At 41.0% G+C, this 13434-nt stretch overlaps 1 protein-coding gene across 2 annotated transcripts in view; it reads left to right on the forward strand.

Annotated features, from left to right (window-relative positions):
• ZDHHC14 (zDHHC palmitoyltransferase 14) overlaps positions 1 to 13434 on the forward strand; it is a 119319-nt gene that overhangs the window by 94048 nt on the left and 11837 nt on the right. For both annotated transcript variants that reach the window (XM_082481354.1, XM_082481355.1), the window contains exons 5-7: positions 595 to 643; positions 5100 to 5202; positions 11607 to 11716. In XM_082481354.1, the coding sequence (XP_082337480.1) occupies positions 595 to 643; positions 5100 to 5202; positions 11607 to 11716 (262 nt within the window). The remainder of the gene's footprint in view (positions 1 to 594; positions 644 to 5099; positions 5203 to 11606; positions 11717 to 13434) is intronic.

Here is a 13434-nt window from a genome sequence, read left to right on the forward strand (position 1 = left end):
TCGTGGTTGTGGAACCCAAGTGGATGCTTCTGCATCTCTAGTTCATTGAATCATGCTGCTCTTGAGCTCTCTTCAGCTGGTAGATAATCTCTTATTTGCCCAGAGGCAGCAAGCACCTATTAGGAAAACCTTCTGTGCAGGTGCAGAAGGAGCAGAATTATAGTCTAGATAACTTTGGCTGCTTCCAGAACTAAGGAGGGAAAGTTGAGAATCTGGGTTTGTAGAATAAATTTTCCAAGTCAAAAAGTTGCTTTGAAAAATAGTATTTCAAAATAAAAATGTAGCTTATAATTTTTTGCTTCCATATTAGGTCTGAAAAGAACAGGAATAATCAGGAATCTTGCTCATGGGAAAGTATGCATGCATCAATTTGGTATGACTGAGAAAATATCCTGCAGATGTTAGACCCGATAACTTACCCAAGGTTTTTTCTGATGTTGTTGCTGCTGAGCAACATATTCTCAGAGTCAAGTTAGTAAATCTGTTCTATGATTATTCAGTTGATCTTCAAATATTAATTGTGTTAACTATGGTGAAAACAGCCTGTAGTCCAATTTCTTACTCAGCTGGTAATTTTGGGTTCTGTTTCTACAGGTTCTCAACAAACAGGGTTCCTCAATGCCCTGAAGGACAGTCCTGCAAGATATCCTTTCACTGAAAAAAATCGTAGATCTTGTTGCAAAATAACATGAGACGTGTTTTTGTTTGTTTCCTTGCTGTTGTTGGATATGTGCATTTGGGACTTTATCAGTTAATGGGTTCATCACTTCCTGAACAACAGGATTTCCTGCCACATGTTGGAGGTAGGACTATAGCCTGGGGTGGTTTCTGTTGTTCATCTTTTGCAGAGTAGTACACTTGACAAAGGTCTGTAGTTTCGCTGTGTGATGGAAACATATTCCATATATTTGTGATGGAATTCATAAAATATCTCAGACTATACCCATGCTGTGGTTTCATTTAAAATATTCAGTAATTCTTCTGCTTTTACAGCAGAAATAAAATCAGAAAAAAAAATCAGAAAAATGGCTGATTCTTGTCAGGATAGAAAAAGTAGATTGGGGAACAACTAAAACCATAAGCTGTCCCTGAAGAGTTCAACTACTGAAAGTATTCTTATGTTGGTTTACTGTTTTTGAGAAGTCATTTTCAAGTATTAACTTCTGTTAAGTTACATAAAGTATGGACGTGCATACTCGGACTACTATTGTTGTTCAGCCTGGAGAAGAGAAGACTCTGGGGAGACCTCATTGTGGTCTTTTGATATAAAAGGGCACTCGTAAGAAAGAGAGAGACTTTTTACTAGGGTCTGTAGTGACAGGACAAGGGGCAATGGTTTTGAAACGAAAGAGGGTAGATTTAGGTTGGCTATAACAAAGAAGGCTCTTAAAATGAGACACTGGAAGAGGTTGCCCAGAGAAATTGTGGATGCTGCATCCCTGGAGGTGTTCAAGGCCAGGTTGGATGGGGCTTTGAGTAACCTGATCTAGGCAAAGATGTCCCTGCCCATGGCAGGGAGGTTGGACTAGATGATCTTTAAAGGTCCCTTCCAACCCAAACCATTCTGTGGGTCTAGTCTGTAAACACTCCATATTCTTTTTATCACTTCACGGGAGCTTTCTGTATATTTTCTACTCGGTGAGAGTGAAAAGGGCTCTTTCTTTCTGAAAGCAGCTAACATAATGGAAAAATGGGAAGCTGACATAACTTCTGTTAGGTTTCTCTCATACATTTCTGTACAGACTGTAAGCTTCCCACTCCTTATGTATATGTATTGAATGGTTTGTGTCTCAATAAGCAGTTTGCCTCTCTCACAAAGATACTATAAAAAGAATTCTTTCCCATACTTGTGCTGAAGAAAAGTCTGTTTGTCCATTGTGCCTCACACAGTTTGCTCTTTTCTACAGAAGAGTAGGAAGAAAAAACTCTTGCTCTGTCACTTGTAGTTGTGCATAAAGACAGCCCTCTCTTTCCAGGTAGTTTTCCCAAGTGTCAAATTCTCCAGGTTCTGCAGGTACAATTCGTGTGTGTGTATGTGCGCGCGCGCGTATTTATCAGGTAGTCACTGAGCTGTAACTCTCTTTTTAAACAGAACCACTGTTCATATTTTTTTTGTACAAATAATTTTACAAAGCACAAACGAACTGTTCTAAATAGCACAACAATAGCTTCTAATTAAAACAATTATAGTCACTTCACCATATTATGCCAGTAAGTTATACTTCGTTGAGAATATATTGTTCTTTTTTGCGTTTGATTTTTAATTAATGGAGTCGTGTTAATCTGACATAAACCACCCCTGCTGTTCTAGAGATCTTTTTGGATCTTGGTGTGGGGAACTGAAGTCTCTTTTTGGGGCAAAGAAGTCCCTTTCAATGGAGAACTGAAAGAGGTCTTGAACTGAAAGGAATTCCCTTTTTTGTCAGTAGGAATTGCCATGTGGAGGGAGAAACTCACTTTTCAGGACCCTTTGGAATGTAATCATGGTGAGGAACATCCTGTTAGTGGTGTGCTCGGTCATATGATGAAGTTGCAGGGAGCCCTTCTCCCTCTCAGGTTCCCCTTTTCTGACCTGGTGATTCTTCTTCTTAGTTTTGGTGTGTAGATTCTACCCAACAGTGTTGATCTACAGCCTTCCTTATGATTTCTACCCTCTCAAAGCCCAGTTATGTGGACTTGTATCGTGCGTAATGTTTGGGGGCTGTTTCCTTCTTTTACACCTTTCTGAACCCTCTGCTAACAAGAGCCTACTTCCGTATCCATTATCCCTGACTCTCCTTGCTTCAGCTGTGCCTGTTGCAGTCAACTGAGACTGAGTTCCTGTCTTGTGTTGGTTTGATTCCACATAGTTTGAGGAGGAAACGAGAGGGAGAGTGTAGTGACCATGCTGCTCAGCAACGCACTTTGGTCATCCTGCTGCTTTTAGAGCAGATTTGCTGTGAATGGAAATGGCTCTTTTCTGGCTTTTAAACCACTCTGAGTGAAGTAGGTTCTAGGGGAAGTTATACAGACAATTCTGGCATTTCCCAATTCATTAGGTGAGAGTAGACCTGCAATACAAGACTCTTCACTGTTAACTAATATTAGGATTATTTATCACAAATACTTAAGTCCATCCATGCATTTTCCAGTCTGTGTGTCTGCATAATGGTAAGGAACTGTCATATTTGTCTTCTATTGACAGGTTCAGAGATAAGGATGTTTTCATATGTTTTAAGTCTGTCCTTGTTCTAGAAGATTTTGAGTTCTGTTGTCTTGGAAACTGACTTCACTAAAGGTTGGCGTATGGTTAATATATGGATTATTTTTATCCTATTCTTTTCCAGTTGTCTTGTTCCTACTGATTTATTGTATCTGTTTTTCTAGGAACCGAAGCCTTTTCTGCTGTTGATTCGTGTTCCCCAGAAAAACAATTATTATTGAAGTGTTGTAGAAAGTAACAGTCTTGAAGTAAATGTATTCTGAGTTCATGGCTTTTGTGTGTAAATAAAAATACATATAAATAAAAAACTATGGCAGGGAAGCTTTCTGCAGAACGCTGCTCTTTATGCTTGATTATATAAAGTTTAGAAGCAACTTTATTGTCTTATTGCTGAGATAATGACTCCTTGAAAGTTAATGATAAAAATTGTAGCAAGTGTGTAACAGTGAGTGCAAAACTGACTTTCCTAGTATACCAATCTCACTTTTTAAAGTCTGGTTACTTCTTTATGGCATTTGGGTTATGCATTTTATAAGGAGTGAAAACACAGGTAGATTGAAAGATGAAAAAAGAAAATGAGTGAAAGGTGCAAACTTAAAAACAATAGACAACCTAATAGTGCAGTCTTTTTTTTTTTTAACTCTTACACTACACTGAGGAATGTAATTCTGTGCTTTTCATCTACATTGTTTCGGTTGGGGGAAATCAGAAAAGATGGAGGTTGGTCTTGCAGTTCAAAACCACTCACTTCATGTAGTTCAAACCAAATCAGGATTGAAGCTATTTGTTGATTCATTAATGACACAATGATGAGTAATGACACACTTTAATCATAACTGATTGCTGGATAATTATCTATTCAGGGTCAATATCAGTAACAGAAAAGATAAATGGCTGTATGAAACACTTAAGAAATGTTAATAAATACCTACAAATGTCTAAACAACATTCTGTAACTAAACCCCCAAAAGTCTAAACAACATTCTGTAACTAAACCCCCAAAAGTTCTAGTGGAGCACGTCCACACCTTTGCTACCCACTTGGAGATGTGGGTACTCTGTGCTGCATGTGTACTTGTGCTGCTCCCTACAACACACAGGTGAGAAAGCACCCCACAAGCTCACATATGTGTACCTCAGGTGCAAGTCCCTATATGTGGCAGCCCATACTGGCAGTCTGCTGTCTGGATGCAGACTATATCCAGTTATTAGAGGGATTTGAGAGAGCAAATGGATTTTGTATTTTACTTGGACTGCTGCACTTTGACACTAGTGTAAGGATCCCTATCAGCATCTTAACTTCAGTAGCAGAAGAAAAACAGGAGAGTCTAGCAGTTAGAACATGACTGAGATGCAGATTACTCAGTTGTTATTGCTATATGTATGAGCACAGATCTAGAACCCTTAGTCCTGGCTCAGGACTTCTGTTATGCACTAAATATTTGTACAAATGCATTTGTTCAGTCTTTGCTATTCAGCTAGCCTTGGGACACATCCCTTGTGTTTGACCTTACCCTCACCCCATCAGAAGCATTATTTACTGTTGCTTATCAATTTACTTGTCTTAATACAAGTGTGATGACTTTTATAGGGTGAACATGAAAATTTGAATTTCATCAATTAAGAACAGAACCATCAGTAGTTTCTGGCCTTTTTTTCTGTCTGCAGACCCTTAAATATTTGCTGGTATAGATGATATTCGGTGGCCTGTACACTAAAGCTTACTGACAATGGGCTTGCTGTTCTGAGTTTAATTTTTGCTGACCCCTTTGAAGTACCCCAAAGTTATTGAGGGACTTGTGGACTATAAGTTGACTACCCTGAATTTTGTGACTGTAACTACTTGTTATAATATTTTTTTTTTTCCATTTGCATATATTTCCTTGACTTTCAATTACTGTGCTGGAAGCTGTGGTGTGTTTTTTCTCAGTATGGTCCATTGTTGGCCTCTCAGGTTTTCACACGTATTTGATCAGCTCCAATCAAACAACAAATGAAGATGTAAGTTCATGGTATATTTCTACATATATCTTTCTAAATAGTAATGAGGAGGAGATGATTAATTCTATTTGTGTGCAGTTTTTCTCTGTTATTCTTGGAGAAGTCATGCCTGCCTGTGTGATTTTGTGAATGCTTCAGTAGGAAAGTGAATGCCTCAGTAGGAAAGAAGGAAGTAACCTGGTCATGCTTGATTCAAAATATCAGAGTTTTTTTGCACACCATTTGTTGTGGTTTGAAGATGTGCTGGTCACATAGTGTGTCCATTATGATTTAACCCCTGGGAGCTGTATCTTGATATAGGAAAATGTAGAAGAGAGGAGACAAAGAAACAAGTATATTTTATACAGTAGGAAATTACTAAATACTTTTCAGTATCTCTTTTTCACTGTGAGTCTTAAATATTCTTTGACTCAAAAATCGCTTACTATAAAAATTGCAAAGTATGTTGAATTCTTAAAACCAAAATTTCATCCTTTATTTTTCTTTTGAAAATTCTTTGCCAATTGGAGATCTAAAATCTCTGGCAAGTAATATATCATGAATTTAAAGGTCAACTTTCTCATTTCTGCAGTTCCCCTATTTCGCACCTAGGTTTCTATTGTTTTGCTGTGAAATTATGTTTAACTGTGTGTGGAAGCTTCACATGTCCTCCTCTAACTAAAAGGAGAAATACAAAATGAATGAAAGGAGAAAATAAAAATATCTAGGTAGTTAATGATATAGAAGGCTTCTTGGAATTTAGTAAGTAATTTAACAAATTACTGCAAGTTTAACATTTTATTGTAATTTTCTGTTGTGCCTTTTTTTCATAGGTATCTAGCAAATGTAAAAGTAGCATCTTTGGGTAACAATAAAACACATGTTTTATTATTGTTTAAGGTCATGGTTAAAATTATAAATTTTACAATAAATACCAATCAACCGGAAAAAACTTAACAAGGAGGCTCAGAATGAATTGTTCCTCAGCATCAAGTATCCAAGCAAGTAGCCTGACTTTGAAGAAATCTACCTCGTTAGTAAGACAGATGAGATACTCTGGTATTGCTCAATTATTAGGTTTAGGTCAACATTGTCTCTCTAGATGGACCCAGTATGCTTCCACTATCCCCCCTTCCCTCAAATAAATGTCGCTTTTGGATTGTTGAAAATCAGATAGCAGGGAACTGCAGCAGTGTAGCACGTCTGAATTTCAAGTAAACCATTCATAGAATCATAGAATTGTCTAGGTTGGAAGAGACCCTTGGGATCATGGAGTCCAACCATCTACCCTACTCTACAAAGTTCTCCCCTACACCACATCTAAACGTCTCTTAAACACATCCAGGGATGGTGACTCAACCACCTTCCTGGGCAGTCTATTCCAATGCCCGACCACTCTTTCTGTGAAAAACTCTTTCCTAATGTTCAGTCTAAATCTACCCTGTTGGAGCTTGAAGCCATTCCCTCTTGTTCTGTCATTAATTACCTGTGAGAAGAGACCAGCACCAACCTCTCTACAGTGTCCTTTCAAGTAGTTGTAGAGAGTGATGAGGTCTCCCCTCAGCCTCCTCCCCCTCAAACTAAACAGTCCCAGCTCCTTCAACCACTCTTCATATGATTTGTTTGCTAGGCCCTTCACCAGCTTCGTTGCCCTCCTCTGCACTCGCTCCAGCACCTCGATATCTCTCTTGTATTGGGGTGCCCAAAACTGGACACAATACTCGAGGTGTGGCCTCACCAGTGCTGAGTACAGGGGCACAATCACCTCCCTACTTCTGCTGGCCATGCTATTTCTAATACAAGCCAGGATGCCGTTGGCTTTCTTGGCCACCTGGGCACACTGCCGGCTCATATTCAGCCGCTTGCCAATTAGAACCCCCAGGTCTCTTTCTGCCAGGCAGCTTCCCAGCCACACCTCCCCAAGCCTGTAGCGCTGCATGGGGTTATTGTGGCCCAAGTGCAGGACCTGGCACTTGCCCTTGTTGAAACTCACACCATTGATGTTGGCCCAATGATCCAATCTATCCAAGTCCCTCTGTAGATCTTCCCTATCCTCCTGGGAATCAACACTCCTGCTTAACTTGGTGTCATCTGCGAACTTGCTGATGATATACCCTATGTCCTTATCGAGATCATCAATAAAGACGTTAAACAGAAATGGTCCCAACACTGAGCCCTGAGGCACACCACTTGTGACCGGCCGCCAGCTGGATTTAAATCCATTGAGCACCACTCTTTGGGACCTTCCAGTCAGCCAGTGCTTGATCCAGCGGATCATATGCTCATCCAGGCCATGCGAAGCCAGTTTTTCCACGAGAATTGTATGGGGGACAGTATCAAATGCTTTTCAAAAGTCCAGGTATACAATATCAACAGCCTTTCCCTCGTCCAATATTCTGGTAATCTTGTCATAGAAGGAGATCAGGTTTGTCTGGCAGGACCTGCCTTCCATAAACCCATGCTGACTAGGCCTGATCCCCTGGTTGCCCATTATGTGGGTTTTGATGGCACTCAAGATGACCTGCTCCAGGACCTTCCCTGGTATCGAGGTTAGACTGACAGGTCTATAGTTACCTGGATCCTCCTTTTTGCCTTTCTTGTAGATGGGTGTTACATTTGCCACCCTCCAGTCCATTGGGACCTCCCCAGTTAGCCATGATTTCCTGTAAATGACGGAAAGTGGTTTGGCGAGCACATCTGCCAACTCTTTCAGCACTCTTGGGTGTAGCCCATCCGGTCCCATAGCCTTGTGTGCATCCAAGCGGCATAGCAGGTCACTGATATCTTCCTCTTTAATTGTGATGCTCTCATTCTGCTTCCCCTCCCTGTCTCCTAGCTCTTGAGGCTGAGTGTCCAGGGCACAGCTAGTTCCACTGCTAAAGACTGACGAGAAGTAGCCATTGAGCGCCTCAGCATTTTCCTCATCCTTTGTAACTATGTTTCCCTCTGCATCCAATAAAGGAGGGAGATTTTCCCTAATCTTCTTTTTGTTATTAATGAATTTATAGAAACATTTTTTATTATCCTTAACAGCTGCAGCCAGGTTGAGCTCTAGCTGTGCTTTGGCTCTCCTTATTTTCTCCCTGCATAGCTTCACTACATCTTTATAGTCTTCTTGCCAACAGAATCCTGGGCTGCATAGGGAAGAGTGTGGCCAGTAGGTCGAGGGAGGTCATTCTCCCCCTCTACTCTGCATTGATGAGGCCACAACTGGAATACTGTGTCCAGTTTTGGGCTCCCCAGTTCAAGAGGGACAGGGAACTGCTGGAGCGAGTCCAGCGAAGGTCAACTAAGATGATTAAGGGCTTGGAGCATCTCCCTTATGAAGAAAGGCTGAAAGAGCTGGGACTCTTTAGCCTGGAGAAGAGAAGGCTGAGGGGAGACCTCATAATTGCTTACAAGTATCTAAAGGGTGGGTTGAAGGAAGATGGAGCCAGGCTCTTTCAATGGTTCCCAGTGACAGGATGAGAGGTAATGGGCACAAGTTAGAACACAGGAAGTTCCGTTCAAATACACGGAAACACTTCTTTACGGTGAGGGTGCCAGAGCACTGGAACAGGCTGCCCAGGGAGGTTGTGGAGTCCCCTTCTCTGGAGATTTTCAAGACCCGCCTGGAGGCAGTCCTGAGTAATGTGCTCTAGGCAATCTTGCTTTAGCAGGGGAGTTGGACTAGATGATCTCTAGAGGTCCCTTCCAACTCTGAAAATTCCATGATTCCGTGATTCATGAGAAACTTGCCCCCTCTTCCAAAGGTTGTAGACTCTTTTTTTTTTTGAAATCCAGCAAGAGATACCTATTTAGCCAGGCTGGCCTCCTTCCCCGCCTACTTGTTTTTCGGCAGATGGGAACAGCCTGCTCCTGTGCCTTTAAGACTTCTTTCTTGAAGTATGTCCATCCTTCCTGGACTCCTGTATCCATAAGGGCATCCTCCCAAGGGATTCTGTCTAGCAGTCTTCTGAACAGATTAAAATTTGCCCTCCGGAAGTCTAAGGTGGTGGTTTTGGTAACCCTTCTTCTTGTTTCTCCAAGGATCGAGAACTCAATCATCTCATGATCACTGTGCCCTAGATGGCCTCCAACCTTTACTTCCCCCACAAGTTCTTCCCTGTTCACAAGGAGCAGGTCTAGGAGGGCACTTTCCCTGGTCATCTCACTTATCAGCTGCGTGAGGAAGTTATCCTCCACACATTCCAGGAACCTCCTGGATTGTTCCCTGACTGCCGTGTTGTATTCCCAGCAGATATCGGGGAGGTTAAAGTCCCCCACAAGTACAATGGCAAACGACTGCGATATTTCTCCCAGTTGCTTATAGAAGGCTTCGTCCACCTCACTGCTTTGGTTAGAAGGTCTATAGCAGACTCCCACAGTGATATCACCTTTATTTACCCTTATCCTAATCCAAACACTCTCGACCCTGTTATCACTATACTTAATTTCTGAGCTCTCATAGCATTCTCTGACATACACAGCCACTCCACCACCTCTCCGTTCCTGTCTATCCCTCCTGAAGAGTTTGTAGCCTTCAGTTTTGGCACTCCAGTCATGTGAGGCATCCCACCACGTTTCCGTGATAGCCACTATGTCATAGTTTTCCTGGTGCATCATGGCTTCAAACTCCCCCTGTTTGTTGTTCATACTGCGTGCATTGGTATAGATGCACTTCAGATGAGCTAATGGTTTGAAAATCTTTTTGTGAGTGTGGGCCCCATTTCCTACCAGGCCCCTCTCAGGTGTTTCTATAATTTCTAGTTGTCTATCGCTTCTCTGAAATGAATAAGTAGAGTAAGAGTGCATGCTAGTCCACCATCCCTCAAGCCCTGGCGTGTTTCCCTTGAGTTTAGTCCTAACAGGCCCAGTTATTCCCCCCCCCCCCCCATCTAGTTTAAAGCCCTGTCAACAAGCCCTGCTAATTCCTGTCCCAAAATTCTTTTCCCTCTCTGGGACAGCCTCATCCCACCTGCCACCAGCAGGCCAGGTGTCTCATAAGGCAACCTATGATTAAAAAACCCAAAGCCCTGTCGGTAACACCAGTCCCGAAGCCACGAGTTGACCTGCTGTCTCTTCCTATTAATTTCCTCACTCATGAGAGCCACTGATGGGATAGAGGAGAACACTACTTGTGTTCCCGATCCCTTAAGCACCCTTCCCAAGGCTTTAAAATCTCTTTTAATTGATTTTGGGCTCCTTCTTCCCACATCATCACTGCCCACCTGAAATACTAAAAGGGGGTAGGGTTGGTAATAATCAGAAGGGTTCATTTAAAGCATACATTTCCAGTTGAATACAGTGAGACTTTTTACTCAGGCTCCCAAGTGTCTCAAATAGAAAAGCAAGACTGGCTAAAAGAAAATGTAATATGGGCTAAAAGGTAGTCATGACTGCAATTGCTTCATAATACTTTAGGGCCATTTGTGGGCATTGGGGAAGGTAATGTTGTGTGATTTGCACAGCTTGAGAAGTTACCCAAGAGTATGAAGAAGTGCTCTATTGCTGACTTTAATGGTGTGTTGCAATTGAACCTCTCCTGTAGAACATACCATAATATTTGTGAAGTTAATCTTAGACTAATATGTTTAGATGCTGAAATTCCTACTGTGATGTGATGGGTTGACCCTGGCTGGACACCAGGTGCTGACCAACCTGCTCTATCACTCCCCCTCCTCAGCTGGGCAGGAGAGAGAACTTATAACAAGACACTCATGGGTCAAGATAAGGACTGGGAGAGATCACTCACCTATTACCATCACAGGCAAAACAGACTCGACTCAGGGAAATTAGTGTAATTTATTACGAAGCAAAATCAGAGTAGTGTAATGAGAAATAAAACCAAATCTTAAACCGCCTTCCCCCGATCCCTGCCTTATTCCTGGGTTAGTGTTAGGGTTCACTCCCCATTTTCTCTACCTCTTCCCCTGACCATCACAGGGGTATGGAAAATGGGTGAAATACTCTCACTCCTTTCTTCTGAATGCTGCTCATGTTGCACAGCAACTTTTACCCCTTCTCAAATGTGTTATCCCAGAGGTGCTACCACCATCGGCCAGTGGTGGGTCCATCTTGGAGCTGGTGGCATTGGCTCTATTGGATGTAGGAGAAGCTTCTAGCAGCTTCCCACAGAATCCACCCCTGTAGTCCCCCTGTTACTGAAACCTTGCCATGTAAACCCAATACATGTGAGTATATTGGTCCTTTGAGGTTTTGGGTTGTCTAAATCTGTGGAGGTAAATCGTACTTGCTTGTAAGATTTTAGGGTCCATCCTTTCATAACAGCCCAAAGCTCTAAGCTGTTTGGAAAGTGGGATCAGGGGTTTTCTCTGGTCTGCCTCTGATGTAAGTAGCATGTTGCTGCTTTGGTAACCCTTAATTTGTCTCAGCCGTTTTCTGTATTGTATTATATGTGATGCATCTTGTTCATATCTCTTCAGATTAAAGGGTCATGGTCAAATAAAAGAGGTAAAGAGAACTATAATCCATACAGTTACGGCAACATCTTTACTAATTGTTGTGCTGCACTCTGTGGGCCCCTCTCTCCAAGGTAAGAGTATCAAAAGTATTGTTAGTATAAATGAAGCCACATGATTACTGATGAAAAAAATATTCTTTCCGATTGCTTGAGTTTACTCAACAGAAATAATGTTTTGGTTTAGTGTCCATTAGAAGCTTTAATTAAGTTTTTCTTCAGTAGTAAAGAGATAAGTTGGTAAATCTTGGTTAAACTAAGTTAGTGATCATATCCTGTAAAATTTAAGGTTGACATCTGAAATGAAAATAGACTTGTTTATCTGTTGATTGAACCTTTGCCACTGCAGTTAATAACTTCTAGCAATAAAAATTTCCCAGTAGTTAGCTGTTGCATGATGGGCAACTTGAAATGTTATTAAACTCTTACATATCTAACAGATGTGACATGAGTTTAGGAACCTTAATTCTACAACTAGTTTGATAATTGTTCATTTTTGTCTTTTCACTCTGAACTTTTTTATTTAAATGGACAGTATTTTTTCTTTATACTACTGTTAACATATATACATTAAACTTAATTTGGTGGTCTTACACCAAAGCAATTCCAGAGAAAGCTTAACGGATTAATTTTTGCTGAAATCCACAATATTTGTATATTCAAGGTTGCAGATGGCTTTTCAGCTTGAACAAATAGTAAGACAGAGCTGAGACTAGAGAAATGAAACTGGCAGCAGGAAAGACATGATTCACTTCTTACTCCAATGCTCAGGGTTAGGTAGTTAGTGTACTACATGTGCAATACAGACCCCGTTCCCCTGGAGAGAGTGGCTGACATCTTGCAGATTATTTTTGTGGCATACTCATTGGTTGAAGCTGTTTTACTTTATCTGGAATTATGTAGTTATGAATCTGAACTGTCGAGAAGAAAGTAAGTAAATAACTTTGTAGTCCAGTGGCTAAGGTGTGTCATTGGAAATGGGATTTCTGTCTTTGCTGTTATGAATATCAGAGGTGGTTCTTCTAGAAGCAGTCAAAGGTCAACAGGAGAGACTGACATCTTTTCCTAAGGAGGAGACAACCGAGTTAAGATTTCCACATACTGGGTTAACACTGTAATCTCTGTGGTGAGAAAGAGTAACCCTGTTTCTGCTTCCTGCCTATATGGATGGTGCCTGAAGCCAACCCTTTTATTCTGCCGTTTTGCTTTCCATGAAAGTATGTGATATAAAAACTCAATGCCATGCTTCAGATTCTTTTGTTTGACTCCAAATGGAAATCTTTATTAGAACTACATAACGTTTCTTAGTATTTGAAATAGCAGCTTGGGCTGATACAAGTAGCGGCACACAATGCACCCGACTAGCATTAGCTCCTGTGTTTTAACAGAGTTTGTACATTTTTTCCTAAATTCCATATAGCAACATAAATTGTTTAGGTGCCAAGGTATATGTAGAGTTTCTGCAGGGAGATATTTTGACCAATGGTAAAAATTTACTGACTGTAAAATGTAAATTATAACCTCACTTTTTTTGACTTTTAATCTCAGCTGTGTCCCAAGTCACCAGATATTAATTTTTTCCTTAAATTCTGTTAAAGTCGTTTAGCAGCAATGACAGCTTAAAATTCAAAATGTTTGAGTGTCTCTGAGAATGGAATGCATATTAAGAGAGGATCTGTGAATAATCCAATTTTTTCTCACTTCTGTTAAAGATCATGGTTGTCATTTTTAAACCTACGCTACCAAATTCAGAATGCATTTTACGTGTCCTCAACAGTAACTTTCAAATCCTA

This window comes from Vanellus vanellus (genome assembly GCF_965231255.1).
Source record: "Vanellus vanellus genome assembly, chromosome: 3".
Classification (NCBI taxonomy): Eukaryota; Metazoa; Chordata; class Aves; order Charadriiformes; family Charadriidae; genus Vanellus; species Vanellus vanellus.